At 38.2% G+C, this 21449-nt stretch overlaps 1 protein-coding gene across 4 annotated transcripts in view; it reads right to left on the reverse strand.

The window, feature by feature from the left end:
- Window positions 1–21449, reverse strand: part of LOC108708033 (collagen alpha-1(XXVI) chain-like) — a 288973-nt gene that overhangs the window by 237191 nt on the left and 30333 nt on the right. For 2 of the 4 annotated variants that reach the window (XM_041581832.1, XM_041581831.1), the window contains exons 2-3: window positions 9736–9858; window positions 4596–4699 (exon numbers count right to left, since the gene is read on the reverse strand). In XM_041581832.1, coding sequence (XP_041437766.1) covers window positions 4596–4699; window positions 9736–9858 — 227 coding nt within the window. Of the gene's footprint in view, window positions 1–4595; window positions 4700–5755; window positions 6111–9735; window positions 9859–21449 lie in introns of those variants that run through there. The other 2 variants (XM_041581833.1, XM_041581834.1) reach the window with 2 other exon arrangements.

Genomic DNA, 21449 nt, shown 5'->3' on the forward strand with positions numbered 1-21449 from the left:
TCAAGAAGAACTGGAAGAGTACCATACTGTTACAAAGCCAAGACTTAATAGAATACTGTTATCCATTATGTCAACTCTAAATCCTGCTATTTAAGAAATTGTTAAGTAACAGGGCAAACACTTTTTCCTCAGCCGAGTTAATGAATTTTATCCATTTAAACTTGGAAGGAAAAAATATCATTGGCAGAAAAACATTGTTTGACTTGATAACAAATTTTTCACATTTTAATCACAATGTCTGTTTATTCCCAGCACTATTTACAATTGCTAATATGTACTAAGAAGTACTAACATCTACTAAGGGCAAGTCACTGGCTATTTTTCTATATGTCAAATGCATAATATATTGTATTGCAATTTTATATAAAAAGTGTAGTTTATTTTTTAAATAATGAAGAATTTTGCAATTAGAATATATATTTCCAGAAACATGTACTTGAGAGCTCCAATATAAATGACTAGCGTTAATTCATCAGTGCAAGCGTTTCATAGTGATCTTTCACTAGCATTCAATTCTGCCTAGCGAAACTTTATTAGTACTCTTACGCTTAGGTCAATAGGGCAGGTACATATAGGTCGTATAGACATCTTTTTTTAGAGATGTTGGTGCAAATGCTTAAAGTGGCCACTTATTATTACAAATGTCCAAGGAAGCAACATAAAGACTAATGCCCTAGACATGAGCCTACCCTAAAAACAGCCTTTCAGGATATAATTTCACTGACATAAGATTGAGGAAGATGTAGCTTCATTTAATCAGTTTGCCAGGACTAAGGTGGCAAAGGAAACTCTGGCAAAAGAGGTAGCGTTCATTAAAATTTGCACTTTAGTGAATTTGCAGAGTAACGATTGTTCTCCTGTGCAAAAATTCCGCTGGTAATATGATGCAAAATTACACTAGCGACGGTCTCTTTTGCTAGCGAATTGTTCTCTATGCCAATGTGCCTATAAATGGGATTTCTCGCAAATTTTCGCTAGCGACTGCCACTTCATCCTTTAATAAATCTGCCCCTATATTTATTGTAAAATGATTTACTATACCTGAGTAAACAGCTCTAGAAACTCTCTCTGTTTGTTAAGGATAGCAGCTGCCATATTAGCTTGGTGTGACATAACTTCCTGTCTGATTCTCCTGGGAGGAGGGAGGATGGAGAAGGGAGGGGGAGAGACGAGAAAACTGAGAATGCTCAAGACCATACCCTGGTGGTCTAAAGGAAATGTTCATTGTAAAAATAAATACCTTGTAAATATGCTAATGTGCTAAATAAAAACTGTTTCTAATATAGTTAGTTAGCCAAAAATTTAATGAATAAAGGATGGAGTGAGTGGATGTCTAACATAAAAGCCAGAACACTACTTCCTGCTTTTCAGCTCTTTTAGTTAGTCAGTGACTTAAAGCGGAGCCACATGGGACATAACTGTTCAGTGAATTTGCTTTTGATCCTTGCCAAGCAGCTCAGATTCAATATCAAACAGTTATGACCCATGTGCCCCCCCCTCAAGTCATTGATTGGTTACTGCCTGGTAACCAATCAGTGGATACCAAGAGAGCTGCAAAGCAGGAAGTAGTGTTCTTGCTATTATGTTAGACATTCAGTCATTCCAGCCTTCATAAAAAAACATTTTTTTATTTTGCACAGCCTATCTATTTACCCAGTTTTTATTTTTACACTGAACAATTCCTTAAAGCTGAAAGAAGGAAGTCTGATACAGAAGCCCATGTGTACACAGTAGAAGGAAAGAAATGTGGTGTTTCTTTTGATAGAGGACTCAGAGCAGCATTACTTTGAGGGTTTACTGGTGTATTTATATAGACCTTTTAGATAAAGCTTAATTAGTTTTAACCTTTTATTCCTCCTATAAGAGCTCCAATATTTGGTATACAAATACCTTTAAAACCATTGAAATAATAAATAAAATAATTACAACCATGCTTAATTAATATATCTAGCATTAATTTATATTAATGGCAAAACTATTACATGGTTTTTGTATTGTTTTTCATTAAGGGATGGTGCTCTAAATTCAGCAAAGATTATTATGATTTCCGTTCAGCCCAATGAAGAGATCTTGTTTTGCACTACAGCCAATCTAACCACAACATGAGCTGATAACAATCTATTCTGCAGAGGACTAGGAGCTTGCTCGTTGCTATGGGGTTTTCTGTACCTCTCAATATACTGTATAGTTCTCAGAAGACTGAATATCACAACTGTAAACCTCAAGCTCTTACTTCCAAACCTGCACATCTGCTCATCGATTTATTGGCACAGATAAAAAAAATCTGTCCCACAGACAAAAATGCTGACATTATCCCAGTTTTTGCATCTCAGATCTCGAAAATGATCCCATCAGGGACACATATCTCAAATTCGGCCTCTGCAGTTTCCTTCCTCTGAGCTAATACAATAAAACCCCTAAGATTAGTAAAGATTAGTGCATCATAAAGTCATATATGAGCTTTATAACCGGGTGGCTTTCTCTAAGCATATCTAATTCATGCACCTGACTTATGGGCATTCACTCAAAGCCCCACAAATGGTATGGAAAAAATGATTTCCTAGCAAAAAGAATTCAGTAAATAATCCTGTCTGGTAAAGCTTCACTAAAGGGTATATATTGCTAAGAACAAAATGTAGGTTGATTATTTTCACATCTTGTGTACACAGAGATAATCTGCTCATTAGGGATTCTCTCTCAGTTGTAGTGGTATTTAATTTGTTATGGCTGTTCTCCACCAGTACAATAACAACAATGTTTAAAATGCACAAATTAAATAGGGTTTAAGTCCTGAATGAACCTCTACCCTCCAAATCGCACCAGGACTTTATATAAAAAGGTGATTGCTTTGGGCCCATAGAATATGCAGCAATTTTCGGTTGAAGAAAGAATACAATTAAACTTCTTTTAATCTCACTGTTCTGTTATGTTTAGTACAACATGTAAAAAACTGAAAAGATACTATTTCATGAAAACAATATCCAGTATAAGCACTAATTGGATTATGTTGAATACAGTTATATCACAGTGCCATTATGTCATTCTAGCCAGATGCATCATCCTCTGCTTTCCCCTGCTCTGCCCCATAATGCAGGCATTTTAATACGGATGCCAGTAGGCCAGTAGGACAGTGTACTGTATTTGCTGAAGTGCACAGTCCTGTCATCTTTACTTGTGGAGATTGCATGTATATTTATTTACTGTTCTCCCACACCTGGCCCAATTTTTTTACACCTGGTGTTTTTTTCACTGTATTATGCACCTTCAATGATAACATGTACCTATTTGGATGTATACATTTCTTATCTGAATTAGGTGAATAATCACCTACATTTGAGACAGATCTATAGAGCCTGGCTTGGCAATAGCTCAGTGCTCAATAGTAAGAGCTAGTATAAAACATGAGCTTCTATTAAAAAATGTATGCTCTGGATATGCTCAATTGGCATAACCCCTTCTGAAAGTACATAAGTCTAAGAGGGAACTGCACCCTTGTCTATCTTGTCACCACCAGCACTGGAAACTATTTTAATAAACATTTTACATGGTGTAAGTGTGGACTCTAAGGGGTTTATTTATCAAAGAGTGAAGTTAGAGATCACCACAGTCCCTTAGAGTGAAATTCCACCAATCTCCATTCATTTATATGGGATTTTTTAAAAAAGTATTTATCATTGGGTGAAAGTGAAAGTTCATCCTTTGATAAATATGCCTTTTGCAATCCTATAGAAATGAATGGAGAGTGGCGGGAATTTCACTCTAGAAGACTGTGGCGATCTCTAACTTCACTCTTTGATAAATGTACTCTTAGGACCAATGGCATGTTGTCAGGTGAGCTGGGGTAGTGGAGAACTGTAATTCTATATTGAGCACCTATTGCATGAGATAGACCTATAGATGTAGAGGCTAACATCGCATTCAAGGCTGACTGCAACTTTGTTGGATTAAGCTGCACGCTGCATTTTTAAAACAAAGCCAGTTCCGCAACAACTTGTGCACACAATTGTAATCAAGGAAAACAGTGAGCTCACATGTGATTTCACATAGACTGCACCCCTTAAAGATGGATGGGGATGCAAATATCTGTTTGCGCAATTCATACATTAACAGAATAGTTCTTGCACTGTCCTTATAAATCAATACAATAAGGTTATTATTAATAGATCAATAAACACACAAAACAGGCTTTGTATATTGTTCAGCACATTATCCAGAAGATCCCAGTGCTTTTGCACTGGACGCTGCAAAAACACATGGGAACACATGTTAATGTCCAAGAAATTTAAGAAAGGCAATACCCAAAGCAAATTTAAAATAACATTTGTAATCTGGAAGAAAAGAAGGCAACCAGTCATGAGAGAAGGCTCCAAAGTTTGCAAATAAAAAGTTATCAATAACAAAACAATACACTGAATACCTAAACATAAATTATATTCTCTTTGTATTATTGATGAGTAATGCTTGGAGCCATGCTGTTTCTAGTGACTTTAGATTTCTTAAAAATTAATGTATCTTCTAAGTACATTGACTTAACAGACCATATGGTATGTTGTAATCGAAATAAGAACAAAATAAGGAGCCTCAAGATAACTTACCTTCCTCACAATTACTTCCAGTGAAACCAGGACAGCATCTCCATTCTTGGGTGGTCACTGTTCTGTATGACATTTTATAAATAGGTCTGAGAAGGGTCCTGTAACTGTAAAAGGAACATGAATTTATGTGTATATATTTTTAAATCATTCAAAATGGCAGGACACTGGTAGCAACAAGAATTCTGTGCACAATATATTTATAAATTAGGCTGATTTGATTACAGTGAGGTAATTAGAGGTAAAATCTATCCAATTGTTTACCCAAAAAGATGTCAAGCATAACCCCCTGGGCATAAAATGAGCTTTAATAATTTTTTTCAAATTGATACTATTAAAAATGTTCTCACCTGAGGCTATTTTAGAATGGTTGACCAGACAGTTACCATCCAAGCCAAGGCAGGGATGGGTATTACAAATTTATAGGCAATGTTCTTACCAGTACATTTTTAATTATTTGCATTCTGCCCCTGATCCACCTGAACAATCTTAACATTTTCTTCTGAATCTCCAAGAGTCTGCCCCATGAGCTACTCACCATACTCCTGGAATTATCACTCTGCCCACTGATGTCATTGTACCACACCTTTATGTCACAGTCCTCACCCACCTACATCATTGACCCTACCCTGCTACATCACTGGCCTATCATGGCTGGCTGGTATTCTTGTACACAAGAGGTGGCAGCCCTAGATTCTGCAGAGGCATCTTTAATTATAAAAGATAAAGTTAAATGAAAAACCAAATCCAATTAAATTTCTTCAAATATTATCTGTGAGAAGGTCAATATACAAATATTGGCTCAATCCTCTTCCACCCAAGAAATCAGACATTCTTATGTACCTGTATGATCTCTGTTAGTTTAAGAGTATCAAATTTAGAGTTAGTACAGAAAAATATAGAAGAGATTATATGATAAAGTGGTTACCATATTTTGATTTATTGAACAAAAATAGAGAGATAAAGGTATGGGATCCGTTATCTGTAAACCCGTTATCCAGAAAGCTCCAAATTATGGAAAGGCTGTCTCCCATAGACTTCATTATAATCAAATAATTCAGATTTTTTTTAATCTATTTCCTTTTTCTCTATAATAATAAAACAGTAGCTTGTACTTGATCCAAACGAAGATATAATTAATCCTTATTGGAAGCAGAACCAACCTATTTGGCTTATTTAAAGGACATGTCAACCATTTTTCCAGTTTTGCCATGCCTGTATACATTAACTTAACCCAACCTGAACCGCATTAGTTTTCGCACGAAAATTCCCCTCCTGCTCCCTGCAGCACTGTGTTCTTTCTCGGTAGATTCAAGCATTAACTCTGCGGCCATTTTTTCCGGGTTGCGAGCTTCCTGATTGTTTTGCACATGCGCCAATGGTCCCTCCCACCTGATCTCTACATTATGGTTACTATGTTATTATGGATATTATGGAAAAGGCAGTGTAATAGTTAAAGTCTCCTGCTCTCCCGTCGCTGCAGACAGCAGAAGAAATATGTGCTTGGAGGAGGGGGGGGAGAGGAGAGTTAAAGGAAAACTATACCCCCAAAATGAACACTAAAGCAACAGATAGTTCATGTCATATTAAGTGGCATATTAAAGAATCTTACCAAACTGGAATAGATATTTAAGTAAATCTTGCCCTTTTACATCTCTTGCCTTGAACCACCATTTCATGATGGACTCTGTGCTGCCTCAGAGATCACCTGATCAGAAATACTTCAACTCTAACTGTAACAGGAAGAAGTGTGGAAGCAAAAGACACAACTCTGTCTGTTAATTGGCTCATGTGACCTAACATGTATGGTTTGTTGGTATGTTTGTGAGTACAGTGAATCCTACGATCCCAGGGGGCGGCCCTTATTTTTTAAAATGGCAATTTTCTATTTATGATTACCCAATGGCACATGCTACTAGAAAAGTATATTATTATGAAAATGGTTTATTTACATGAAGCAGGATTTTACATAAGAGCTGTTTTATGCAATATCTTTTTATAGAGACCTACAGTGTTTGGGGGGTATAGTTTTCCTTTAAGATCTACAAGTCTGTATAGCAACCGGCAATGCTATTTGTTGATTGGCGGATCAAATGCATAGGCTGTTTTGAGAGGTCACTAATGATGCGGCTGAAAGTTTTAGCCAAAGCCGATTTCCCTCTACTGCACATGAAAGATTATTTGCTAGAAAGTGCGCATGTGCAAATGGCCAAGCGCCAGCGCTCGTTCTGAAGGGAGGGGGGGAGAGGCAGATTGTGGAGGAAAGAAGCAGGAAGCTGAAATCAACCAAGCTGCTTAGCGGATTGCTTTTCAAGGACTGGAGTAATCGGTATGTGAAGAATGTAGTGAGGCTTTTTACTGATTCAATTATTGCTGTGGGGGTTGACATGTCCTTTAATGTTTAAATGATTTTCTAGTAGACTTAAGATATGAAGAGCCAAATTATGGAAACATATGTTATCTGGAAAACCCCAGGTGCCAAGCATTCTGAATAGCAGATCCCATACCTGTATTAGCTAACTTTGAGATTGCATTTGTTTTTCTTTTTATTGTTTTCTTTTTCTTTTTTATACTTTGAAAGTTTATTCATGTTAATTTATTGATACTAAAAGTTTCATTGACAGTTATGAATACAGTTATTGTATTCATAATGTTCTGTCATTGATGAATACTACTTGAATTCAGTTTATACCTACTTACGTATGACGTATATTGTTAACATTGTTTTATGTTAATCTGGTGGTTTATTCTTGTAAATACAAATAAAAACTATTGAAAATTGATAAAAGATAAAGTCAATGCCCCATGTTCAAAGCAAACATTACAAGTAAAATCCATGAATGAAAAATGAATATGTAACTGCTTTTTGGTGAATTGAATGCATAAACTGTGTGTATATTTTAACCTCATACTCAAAAAAAACATTTGTTTCAGATTATAGAAATTAGTAGTAAAGTGGACGTAAGGGCTAAAATGAAACCATCATCATAGACAAATTTATAACCAGTCAGTGAAAAACATAGCTATCCAAGACTGTTTAGTGTAAATATATATATTCCCAACCAAAAAAAATTCACTTTACAGTACAGCTGTTAAAAAAACCGATGTCAGTGAATGTATATTGTGAAAATTATATGTAACAGTAAGGGGCAGATTTACATAGGGTCGAATATCAAGGGTTAATTAACCCTCGAAGTCGAAGGATTTACCGCAAATAGTTTGATCGAACGATCAAGCGAAAAATCGTGAGATTGAACGATTTTAATCCATCGATCGAACGTTTTTCTTCGACCTAAAAAACATTAGAAAGCCTATGGGGACCTTCCCCATAGGCTAACATTGCACTTCAGTAGGTTTTAGGTGGTGAAGTAGGGGGTCAAAGTTTTTTTTAAAGAGACAGTACTTCGACTATCGAATGGTCGAATAGTCGAACGTTTTTTAGTTCGAACCGTTCGATTCGAAATCGAAGTCGTAGTCGAAGGTCGAAATAGCAAATTCGATGGTCGAAGTAGCCAAAAAAATCATTTGAAATTCGAATTTTTTTTATTCTATTCCTTCACTCGAGCTAAGTAAATGGGCCCCTAAAAGTGTTGCATTTTGCATACAAACAAGCATAAACTATATAAACTTGGATCAACAGGCAGGTATTGCTGATCAAACAGTTTTACTTTTAATTACATGAACGTAAGCCACTATAGCTAAAGATAAGCAGATAGAACGGGGGTTGAAATTTGGATTGAAAAAAGACAAAAGTCCATCAAATTCAACTCTTCCAAATGTGTCTATATATACATACTTATACAGACCTATCTATACACTTACATATATAAACGATATATATATATATATATATATATATATATATATATATATATATATATATATATATATATATATATATATATATATATATATATATATATATATTAGCTAACTGTAGCTCTTAAGATCACAATAGCCTTGGATATTATACTGCACTAGTTAAAGCAGTCATTCAAACCACTCTTAGGGTAAGGCCAGACGAGGAGATTCGGGGAGATTTTGTCGCCTGGCGACTTATCGCCACATCATTTGCGCGACTATCTCCCCGAACTGCCTCATCGTCTTTTCCCCATAGGCTACAGCGCAAAATCGCCTGCGCTAATGCACACGCGGCGATGCGTTTTCAATAGCCGCCCAAAGTTGCCTCAGTGAGGCAACTTTGGGCGACTGTTGAAAACGCATCGCTGCGTGTGCATTAGCGCAGGCGATTTTGCGCTGTAGCCTATGGGGAAAAACGCTGAGGCAGTTCGGGGATAGTCGCACAAAAGACGTGGCGATAAGTCGCCAGGGGACAAAATTTCCCCGAATCTCCTCGCCTGGCCTTACCCTTAAAGGCATTAATAGAATCTGCCATCACAACCTCACTGTGAAGATCCACCTAAGCTGCTTAAGATGAAAGTTCTGTTCCTATAGTTTATAGGTGTGGCCTCTGCTGCATTAATCTATTCTATGGGAAAAAAGACCTCCTGCTATCTGTCTATGTCCTCTAATGTATTTGTAAAGAATAATCATGTCCACTCCCCAATGCATATTCTCCAGAAGAAAAAAAAAACTAAACCTTGACAGTCTTGCATGGAGCCTCATGTCATTATTTTAGGAACAACTACAAACTAATATTGCCTAAGCCTAAATGAAGTAAGGAATAGGTTCACTTTAGGTTTCCTGTGTCAGATTTGTGCTGAGAGCCTTACACGATAACTTGTTTTCGAAATGAATGATGTTTGGATTCAATGTTAGGACATGAAAATAAGGTCAGCTGGTTCACTAATTCTGGGATTATACTGAATGTGTGCCTCTTAAGTCATGGCATTGTTCAAACATCTGCAAGTCCTTTCACCATAGAACAGCTGGAAATACTTTATTATTTATTAAGGCTGGTGACAGTCTAACTATGTGTCTTCAGCCGCTATTAGAATACAACTTGACAGCTGACAGTCTATGGGTTGGCTGTCCCAAGAAGCAACAGCTGGAAACTAACAAACCTTGAAAAGGGAAGTATTCTTTCAATTTAAAAGACAAAAGATGTAAAGAAGGGGAACAAAAAACACAATATCCCAGAACAGAACAAATCTATAACAATGCATTTTGATCAGATGCTTACCTCACGAGATTGGTGCATGGTCCAGGCCATCTGCAGCTCTGGTAAACCCTCTGAACCACTGTCTCAGATCCATTTTGTACTTGACAGGTAACTGTTCTTGTAACAGTGAACTGACACCAGTTTCTGTTTAGGAGAAAAATATTAAATATTAAGACATATTTAAGAAAACGAATTAAGCCTAGCTTAATGTGCAATTTTGTTTTTGTTGTATGGCATTCATGTAATCAAGGATTTTTATGGTTCTCAGAACAAATCTCAATCAGCACTTGGATTCCCAAGATAAATTTACTGTTGAGTGGTACTAAAAGGTTGTATAGGTATATTGTTAGTAGAGATGTCGCGAACTGTTCGCCGGCGAACTTGTTCGCGCGAACATCGGGTGTTCGCGCTCGCCGGAAGTTCGCGAACGTCGCGCGACGTTCGCCATTTTGGGTTCGCCATTGTTGGCGCTTTTTTTTGCCCTCTCACCCCAGACCAGCAGGTACATGGCAGCCAATCAGGAAGCTCTCCCCTGGACCACTCCCCTTCCCTATAAAAACCGAAGCCCTGCAGCGTTTTTTCACTCTGCCTGTGTGTGCTGAAGAGATAGTGTAGGGAGAGAGCTGCTGCCTGTTAGTGATTTCAGGGACAGTTGAAAGTTTGCTGGCTAGTAATCGTTTTGATACTGCTCTGTTATTGGAGGGACAGAAGTCTGCAGGGGTTTGAGGGACATTTAAGCTTAGGTAGCTTTGCTGGCTAGTAATCTACCTTCTACTGCAGTGCTCTGTATGTAGCTGCAGTGGGCAGCTGTCCTGCTTCTGATCTCATCTGCTGACTGCTGCAATAACAGTAGTCCTTGTAAGGACTGCTTTTATTTATTTTTTTGTTGTTTTACTACTACTACTACTACTACTACTATAAGAGCCCAGTGCTATTAGTCTAGCAGTGTTGGGGAGTGGGACTGGTGTGCTAATCTGCTGCTCCTAGTAGTTCAGCAGCACCAACTTTAATTTTTTTTTTTTAATATTCATTTTTTTTTTATTTTACTTTTTTTTATTTTACTACCGCTGTAGTAGTGTATAAGTTGACCTTTTAGGCATTATTTGCCCTGTAGGCATTATTTGCACACTGTTTTCTTCAACCCGCCATCGAGCTGTGTGACCTTGTTCACATTCTGTCTAAATATCCATAATATTACCGTCTCCAGAAAAAACACCGGAGTCACTTTTTTCAAGCAGCCATAATATATTTTACGTAATCCGTATCCACCGCTGTAGTAGTGTATACGTTGGCCTTGTAGGCATTATTTGCACACTGTTTTCTTCAACCCGCCATCGAGCTGTGTGACCTTGTTCCCATTCTGTCTAAATATCCATAATATTACCGTCTCCAGAAAAAACACCGGAGTCACTTTTTTCAAGCAGCATTCATATATTTTACGTAATCCGTATCCACCGCTGTAGTAGTGTATACGTTGGCCTTGTAGGCATTATTTGCACACTGTTTTCTTCAACCCGCCATCGAGCTGTGTGACCTTGTTCCCATTCTGTCTAAATATCCATAATATTACCGTCTCCAGAAAAAACACCGGAGTCACTTTTTTCAAGCAGCCATAATATATTTTACGTAATCCGTATCCACCGCTGTAGTAGTGTATACGTTGGCCTTGTAGGCATTGTTTGCCCAGTTTTTTTGGCCGCAGCCACTGAAGCACAGAGGCCAGAAAAAATATGCCATATAAATGCTGAAAATAGTAATTTTTTGCCATACGTTGACTCAACGTATATGGCAAAAAATGACTATTTTCAGCATTTATATGGCATATTTTTTCTGGCAACTGTGCTTCAGTGGCTGCGACCAAAAAAATGCATATTTTCTGCATTTATATGGCATAATTTTTCTGGCCTCTGTGCTTCAGTGGCTGCAACCAAAAAAATTTATATTTTCAGCATTTATATGGCATAATTTTTCTGGCAACTGTGCTTCAGTGGCTGCGTCCAAAAAAACTGGGCAAACAATGTCTACAAGGTCAACGTATGGCGAAAAATTACTATTTTCAGCATTTATATGGCATATTTTTTCTGGCAACTGTGCTTCAGTGGCTGCGTCCAAAAAAACTGGGCAAACAATGCCTACAAGGTCAACGTATGGCAGTTGTTTAAAGAGAACAGTAGATTACTAGCCAGCAAAGCTACCTAAGCTAAAATGTCCCTCAAATCCCTGCAGACTTCTGTCCCTCCAATACAGAGCAGTATCAAGCAGATTACTAGCCAGCAAGCTTACTATCATCTGTCCCTGAAATCACTAACAGCTCTCCCCCTACACTATCTCTTCCAAGCACACACAGGCAGATTTTTCAGATACATTTTTGCCCTTGATCCCCCTCTGGCATGCCACTGTCCAGGTCGTTGCACCCTTTAAACAACTTTAAAATCATTTTTCTGGCCAGAAATGTCTTTTCTAGATGTTAAAGTTCGCCTTCCCATTGAAGTCTATGGGGTTCGCGAACCGTTCGCGAACCGCTCGCATTTTTGCGCAAGTTCGCGAATATGTTCGCGAACTTTTTTTCCGACGTTCGCTACATCCCTAATTGTTAGGCAGCATGCTTCACCAAAAGGATTGTGTAGATTATTTAGTTTTTGACCAAATAGATGTCTACAGTAGAGATATTCCAACATAGATGTGATGCTATGTTATTCAGAGATTACAGGAGTAGATTGTTTCCATCCATGTATAGTGATGGGCGAATTTATTAGCCAGGCGCGAATTTGCAGCGAATTTCTCTACAGTAGAGATATTCCAGGCTCGTCTAGATGTGATGCTATGTTATTCAGAGATTACAGGAGTAAATTGTTTCCATCCATGTACAGAGATTGGCGAATTTATTAGGCAAGCGATTTTTTGTATTTTGCCGACGGCGAATACATTTACAGATTTGCCACGAAAATGCACTGGTGAAAATTCAGTTCCAACGCCGGCGACAATTAAACGGACGCTCATTGACTTTAATGTGCGTCAAATGTCGCCGGCGTCAAAATTTGCTTTTCGAAAAATTTTCACCCGTTTCCATGTATAAAAATAAAGTTATTCCTTAGAGAAAGTCAAGCAGGCTATAGGCATCATTTACAATCAGATCCGGATTTGGGGGAAGACCACAAAACTCCGGCCTAGGGCGGCAAAGTTTTAGGGGTGGTATGGCAAGTTACACAATGCAGAAAGCAGCCTGCAAAGTGCAAGAAAATTGTCAATTTTTGTTTTTATTTAAAACTGCAGGAGTGTAAGAGGGGACCCTGTAGTGCTCACATACCAAGCATTTGGTCCTTGGGGTTTCTGGTCTATGCATTGAGCGCCAGTTTAATTATCCAGTGCTTGGTAAGGGCACCTCTCAGCCCTGTCCTTACCACCCACTTTAGAGCAGGCGGTAAGGACAGGGCCCAGGCAGGCTGTGCCTCCTGCTGCATAGCATATGGTGGGGGGACCCCAACATGCCTCCCCTAGCCTGCTCACCACCAATACAGTACTGAATAACACAGTCAGTGCTGTATTAGTGATGGCAGCCACATGGCTCTGCATTCCAAAACTGAATACAACGGCCAGTGGTAAGTTACACAATACAGGTTGCAGCCCGCAAAGTGCCCTTTGTACACTGTGTCTTACATTGTAAATGAGGCCTCGTATGTTGCTTAAAATGCTAGCTTTATTTTTTTTTGGGTGCTGTCTTTTATACTAAAAAAAAACATGAATTTCACCAGCTATTCCTTCTTGCCGTCCCTCTGAATGAGTGGGTCTATGTAGTATGCAAGCACCATCCTCTATTCTGGATGCTAAATACCTTTAAGTGCAATTCTGGTTGGCTCACCTTTGCTTCCTAATTCATGAGGGACAGAGAAAAGAATATATGCAAGTATTCCAAAAAATTATGGCATTATAGAAGTACTGAAGTGTGAAATTCATTGGTGAAAACATTTTTGCTAGCAAGAACGTGACGTGCTATAAAATAATACATGAAAAACACTGAACAGTATCAGAAAGCGTTCACTGTATACAATTTGTACAGTGATTAATCACACCCAATTAATGAAGCCTATTAAAAGTCACCATTAGCTCTAATCTCTGACTCTGTTTGTATTACATGGAAATGTAACTGTCGGGCTTCTGTACCAGCACATGAACTTGTGGAGCAGGAACTTGCCTGGCTGCCAAAACACCTTGTCATCTGGATGATACATACACCATAGGGAACACAAGAGAAATAGCTCACACTCTATCAAGATGTATATCTTTTAATATACTGTAACAAGCAATCTTAAAGAAGTTTAACATCATTATTTACACACAAATCACTGAAAGGTGTCTCTGAGATACAGGAGCACTAAGTACAAAATCACATATACGTGCCCCCCCCCTCCCGTCCACCCCTCCTGAGTACAGAGCATGAACACAGGCAGACAATGGGGTATATTTATCAAAGTGAAGTTAGAAATCACCACAGTCCATTAGTGTGAAATTCCACCTCTCTCCATTCATTTCTATGGGATTTTTAAAGGTGTATTTATCAACGGGTGAACTTTGACCCTTTGATAAATACACTAGGGATGCACCAAATCCAGGATTCGGTTTGGGATTCTGTCTTTTTCAGCAGGATTCGGATTCGTCAAATCCTTATGCCCGCCCAAACGAAATCCTAATTTGCATATTCAAATAAATCTAATTTTAATAAGTATTTCCTTTTCTCTGTTATAATAAAACAGTACCTTAAACTTAATCCAGAATCAACTATAATTAATCCTTATTCTGAGCAAAACAATCCTTTTGGGTTTAAATAATGTTTAAATGATTTTTTAGACTTAAAGTGATACTGACACTAAAAAAACTATTTTTTAAAATATGAATGTACATTAAAAGTTACCTATAGGTCATGTTTATCGTTTGTTGCTGAGAGGTTTGTTTATCTAAGGTATTATTAGTTCAAGTTTCTAAACCTGTCTGTTTTGCCAACCTGACTGTCCCATCTCAGCCTGTCAGTTTCTGATGACTCCTGCTGCACAAATATAGCAGCCCCCTCATACAGGAACATGGGGCATCAGACATTTAGGGGCAGATTTATCAAGGGTCGAATTTCAAAGAGCAAAAAACTTCGAAATTCGACCATCGAATAGGTTATGTCGACATTCGAAGTCAAAGTATTTTTAACATCGTACGATCATACTACGAAAATCGACCATCGAATGGCATTACTTCAATATTCGAAGTCAAAGGTTTTTTTATCGAATTTGGCCATATTCGGTCGAAGTAAAATTGTTCGATCGTACTATGAAATCCCTCGTATCAAACGATTTGATCGATCGATCGAATGATTTTACTTGGACTTCTAAAAACTTAGCCAAATGTTGGCTATGGGTTCTAGGAGGTCCCCATAGGCTAACATATCAATTCGGCAGGTTTAAGGTGGCGAAGTATCGAAGTCGAAGTTTTTTAAAGAGACGGTAATTCGATTATCAAATGTTTGAATAGTCAAAGTATTTTCACTTCGAATCAAAGTCGAATTTAGGCCTATTCGATGGTCGAAGAAAAAAGTTAAAAATTTGAAGTTTTTAACTTCGAAAATTCACTTCGAGCCTTAGTAAATCTGCCCCGTAATGTAAAAACATTGTGCAAATACTTTATGTAAATTTATAAGTAGCTTTAGTAATGAGCGAAATAGGGTCTTGATAAAGGTCTAAGAAGGAGACAAAAATGTTGACCTGTTTTTAATGTGATAAATAAAATTATTGACTTTTAATTTTTGTAAAAAATCCTGGTGTGTGCCGATTACTTGATGATTGAATAACACAGCAGTTTATGGTAGCACCTGGCTTGTTCCAGTGAACGTTGTGCGGAAGATTCAAGGATTGTATATATATATATACATCCTACTCAGCTGTAGAGACATATATAAAACACATACAACAAGATCTGGAGTCACTGTATCAGCAGGAGCTCGATTCTCCTAGCATGGTATCGAATATTACTAAACATGAAAGGGAGGCTTTACATAGTTTAATGGAGGATACCAGGATCACAGTCAAACGCTCTGATAAGGGGGGTGCGATTGTGATCATGGATACTACATATTATGTTAATGAGATTAAAGGACAGTTGGGGGATAGAGAGGTCTATAAAGTTCTGGACAACAAACAAATAGCAATAACAATTAATTTGCTGCCTTACAGAACATTTGTTTTTAGATGGGATCAGTAACCCCCTTTTAAAAAGTTGGAACAAGTCAGAAGGAAAAGGCAAATAATTCAAAAACTATAAAATAATAATAAATAATGAAGACCTATTTAAAAGTTGCTTAGAAACAGCCATTCTATAACACACTAGAGGGGCACATTTACTTAGCTCGAGTGAAGGAATAGAATAAAAAAAACTTCGAATTTCGAATGTTTTTTTTGGCTACTTCGACCATCGAATTGGCTACTTTGACCTTCGACTACAACTTCGAATCGAACTATTCGAACTAAAAATTATTCGACTATTCGACCATTCGATAGTCAAAGTACTGTCTCTTTAAAAAAAACTTCGACCCACTACTTCGCCACCTAAAACCTACCGAACCTCATTGTTAGCCTATGGGGAAGGTCCCCATAGGCTTTCTTAGTTTTTTTTGGTCGAAGAAAAATAGTACGATCGATGGATTAAAATCCTTCGAATCGTCTGATTCGAAGGATTTAATTGTTCGATCGCACGATTTTTCGTTCAATTGTTCGATCGAACGAATTGCGGTAAATCCTTCAACTTCGATATTCGAAGCATTCTCAGGAAATGCCCTTTTCTGGTTAGTTAATAATACTAGCTAGAGTCCCTAGACAGATACATTATAGTAACCAAAGCAAATAAATGCCAAACTAGTGGAAAGGTTCACCCATATCCGTATACCTTTTACTATTTCACCAGAGGAAAGAAAACTTCTGCGGCAGCATAAGGACTTTGTGTAGATGTGCAGGGGTTAAACTCAGGCATTTTCTCTATGCAGATTTGTTGGTCAATAGAACTAAATGTTATCTGTGCTGGAATGTTTGGCTTCTTTTCAGTTCTCTTATAAATATGTTTTATGTTGTATTTAATGTTTCTATGGTACTACTTTATATAAACGCTGAAGGATTTTAATAGGAACTTAGAAGCTGTTTTTCCATATGTACTTATTTTATATGCTGTAATGTAGCTGCAATGTAGCTTCTATGTGCTGAAGAATGAAGTCGAAGGATTTAACTTCGACAGTCGAATATCGATTGTTAATTAACCCTCGATGTTCGACCCTATGTAAATGTGCCCCTAAAAGTTAATTTAAAGGAGAACTATCCCTTTAATGAATATGTCATGTCGTTTTTGAAAAGTCAATTTGACTGTAAAAAAAAACATGCCAATAACAGTTACAGTTACTGCTCTGGAGGGGACTCCACAATGGTAACAGATTTGCATTTACAGAGCTGTACAACCTGCGAGTAACAACAGGGCAAAACAGCTGGATAGCAATGAATTTGATATGTGTGGTTCTGGAGGACTGACAATGATGCAGGTGGCATTGATAGACTTATAAGGTTTATAAGGTTTTCTGCAAGTTATATATATCCCTAAACCAGATTACCTGTTAACAGCATGAATTAAAGCTTTTTGGATAGAAAAATTTAATTTATTGGGGACCTACTGGAAGGGAAAAGTCAGTATTGGCAGCCACCCAGAGAGACTATGGGGCGAAAATTCGCCAGCGCTGGCTTTGCGCACATCGCAACACTTCGCCAGGTGTAAATTCGCCTCTACAACGCTAATTCACGAAGATCCGAAGTTGCACACAGGGTACCGAACACTGGCGAAGTTGCACTAGCGAAAATACGCCAGTAGTTCGAAGTTACACTAACGTTGGCTAATTTGAATACGGCGTGCAGTTAAAGTACAATGGCTGTATATGCTGCAGCAAATACATTACACTACACAAGGCCAGGGAACCTTTTTTTTCGATCTTTTTCAGCCTATCACCCTGTAAAAAGGAAAAGACGCCAGCGTTTTTTGGGGCTTAGAAAAATTTTCACTCTATTCTATTGCACTTCCCCTGGTCTGAGGTGGCGAAGGCAAGTCTGGCGATACAGGTAACGGTCAGTAAAATCAAAAACTTAGTGAATTTATGTAGTAACGCTCTTTCGCCAGAGCAAAAAATTCTCCTGGCGTTAGAGTGCAAAGTTGCGCCATAGTCTATCTCCTTGGTGAAATTACGCCAGCAACCATTAGTAAAATTAGCTAATTTTCGCCAGCGTTAGCCACTTTGCCCTTTAGTACATTTCCCCTATGGCATCTTAGGCACGGCTTCAACTTCAAGCTGAGCCAGTAATAAAACATATTACTCATTCATTTAGTAATACCGACATTAAACAAACCCACAGGGATACTTAAAAATGTAAACATAGTGACCTTCAAGCAAGACACTTAGCAGTTTCCACGCATGTGAGACGTACATATCCTAAAACAAATACTCCGCAGTTACTATTTTTTTTATTTTCCTATGATTCTATATCCATAAAAAGTTTGTGCTTGCTTTCTACCATAAAAATTACTTTTTTTCACTTTACATCGCTTAGAAAGGCATTTAGCAGTGCAACAAAGGAAGTCAAGTTAATTGTCTGTCCCCACAGGTGGATTTTATATAATGTAACCTTCCATCCAAGGACGCCATTTTTTTAACCTTTTGACTATGTAAACAACTGTACCAAATTATCTTCTTGTTTGAACAAGGATAATGGATTGTGTGTTATAGTTAGCTGTGAATAGCTTTGAGGACACGGAAAGCAGTAGGACTGCTTTGATAGGCAGTTGGATTTCCCTCAGTTTCAGTATAACTGCTTTTTGTCTATGAAATTCCTCCGCTTTAATATGGAAGCTGATAGCCCTAGTAATAACTGGGGCTATCAGCTTCCATATTAAAGTGGAGGAATTTCAGAGACACAAGGGTCACTCAATTCTAGTGGGAAAAATGTTCATCTGACTCCAGCAATAGGCATGATTCCCCAAAATGTATAAATAGCTTTCTATTTTTTACCTAGCTCTTCAGCCTTATATACTGTAGTTATCTTTTATTAATGAAAATACAACAAACAGGACAGCGTTGTTTTAAACTATGGGCCAGTGTTACACTTGTACAAAACCAGTATTTTACCAATAAGAATATATAACAGATGATAATTATTTTATTTTATTAGCAATACAAATGTATCCCGCCAAATGCACTGACTTAAAGCCCCCATACACGGGCCTATAAAAGCTGCCGGCAGACCGAGTTGGCAGCTTATTGGCCCATGTGTGGGGCCATCTGATGGGCTCCCTCGATCAATATCTGGCTGAAAATCAGGCAGGTTAAAAAATCCCGTCAAATCGAGGCCGCATCTGTGCGTTTATGTGGTCCCGCGATCCGACGGCCCGTATCGGATGCACTATGGGATCAGCCAGGTATCACCCTCGCAAATTGGGCAGAGATCCGCTCGTTTGGCGACATTGTGAAAGCATTGACTCTTTGCAAAGGAATTTAACTGGATTGTAAATCAGTGTTTATATATGGAATATTCATTTTCTGAAGACTGGTTGGATTATCAGAAATTTCAACAAATGTCGATTTGTTCAAACTCCTCTGATCATGTCTAAATATAACAAATAGCCAAACTAAGGGTACCTCTCATAAAAACTTGATCTTATTACAGGTATGGGATTTGTTATCCAGAATGCTAAGGACCTGGGGTTTTCTGTCATTTCGATCTCTTACTAGAAAATAATTTAAACGTTAAATAAAACCAATAGGCTGGTTTTGCTTCCATTAAGGATTAATTATATGTTAGTTTGGATAAAGTATAAGGTACTGTTTAATTACTACAGAGAAAGGGAAATCATTTTTTACAATTTGGATTATTTGGATTAAATGGATTGTATGGAAGACAGCCTTCCCATAATTCGGAGCATTCTGTATAACTGGTTTTCAGATAACGGAACCACAGCTCTACCTTTAATCATCTTTGCATGGAATGAAGCACTTCAGCACTATAAATATAAAACATTCTACTCAAGGAAAAGCCTACATGTTTTACAAATAAACTTTCTAGCAGACAAAAGCTCTTCTGCGCCCAGTCCACACCACTATATTTCTTTTAGTAAGAACATTCAAACTGTTACTTTCTTATGCTCTAAATCGAAGATTCTATCAACCTGTTGCAGGCCACCATTTGGATTTGACTTTTTCAGACACAATGCCCTTAAATCACTTGTGCCGTATCAAACATAAAGCTGACAGTGTTGGATATGTGGGGTGACAGAGCCATTTAAACTACTTATGCCTCGATGGAAGAATACATGATAAATATTAAGCTTTCATTATAAACAGCAATTAGGAATTCAGCAAGAAATTGCAATGTAATTGCAATGTAGATTACATTAATGAATCAGATGAAAGTTGAGTGTAGGACTGGCCATACCAGGGATATCCATATATTGCAATATATGGACAAACAATCCCTGTTTTGTTTAAAAGGTAAGGCATTTTTAGTAGCTTAAGTCACAACATGTCTCAATGTCCTTAATATATTGATAATGGGTTGAGTGCAGAGGATCTTGTATTCGTCTATATGAATCCCAGCCTCATTGCTCCCCCACTTAATGGTTTTAAAAATTAGCAGTGAGCACAAGTTTCCCTTGTTTGTTATAGTTTATACAGGAGCAGTGACCAGCTCCATGTTGTAGCTCCCACCCTTCCCAGCTATAGTCAGGTGATCCCACTGGTGTCTAATAAAAGGGCAACCAAGTTTGGGAGTTTTAACCTTGAAAGCAGCTAGTAAATTGCGGGTAAAACTTAGTCCCTGTGTAAAATAATATAATGAAGCAATAGAATTCCTAATAAATCAGATGAAAATGAGTGTAGGACTGGCCAGACCAAAGATGACTTTGATGTAGTTGGCCAGCTTAAATACAGTATATTGCAACATATGGACAAACAATCGCTGGTTTGTTTAAAGGGTAAGGCCTTTTTAAGTAACTTAAGGCACAAAGGGAGTTTACCTTAAAGCAACAGTAACATCAACATTTTTTTAAAAAAAATTCTTTAGTATACAACGAAAAATAAACACCAAGACAGATTAAACTTTTAAATTGCAAAGCTTTATTAAGAAATAACTTACCGAAACTCCACTTCCGATCCTCTTCAAAAAAGGCAACAGGGCGACCATCCATCCTGCAGTGCTCGATTTCTCCTCCCTGGCTATTCTAGTGACAGCATTTGAAGGAGGCTGAGGCTTTGCTCTCAGGCTCTGGGCAGGCATGGCCCAAAGCTGTACGAGTGTTGGCTGGCGGAGCAGGGTTTGTAGTGGGGTTTGTGGGCAAAGTTTTCCCGATGTGCCCGAGCCTGAGTGCACCTCACCTTCACCACTGCCTCCCACTCTTGCACTGTCACATACCAGGACTATGAGGAAACTGAGTTTCTTGCACATCTGCCACAGAGCCAGAGGTCTGGAGCCGGGTGAGCCAAACGTTGCTTCCCAAGAGTCTGCAGCGCTTCCCCTATTCCCAGCAGTAGAGCAGCAGGTACTGGGAGAGCCGGATCAGTGTGCTGTGCATGCCACTTGCTCCCCATCGATGTGGCCGGGGCTGTCAGTGCCCGCTGCTGCAGGAGATGGCGGAGGAGCCATGCAAGAGCGCTACTTAGTGTCCAGCCCCAACTCCCT

The sequence above is a fragment of the Xenopus laevis genome, chromosome 2L (genome assembly GCF_017654675.1).
Source record: "Xenopus laevis strain J_2021 chromosome 2L, Xenopus_laevis_v10.1, whole genome shotgun sequence".
NCBI lineage: Eukaryota > Metazoa > Chordata > Amphibia > Anura > Pipidae > Xenopus > Xenopus laevis.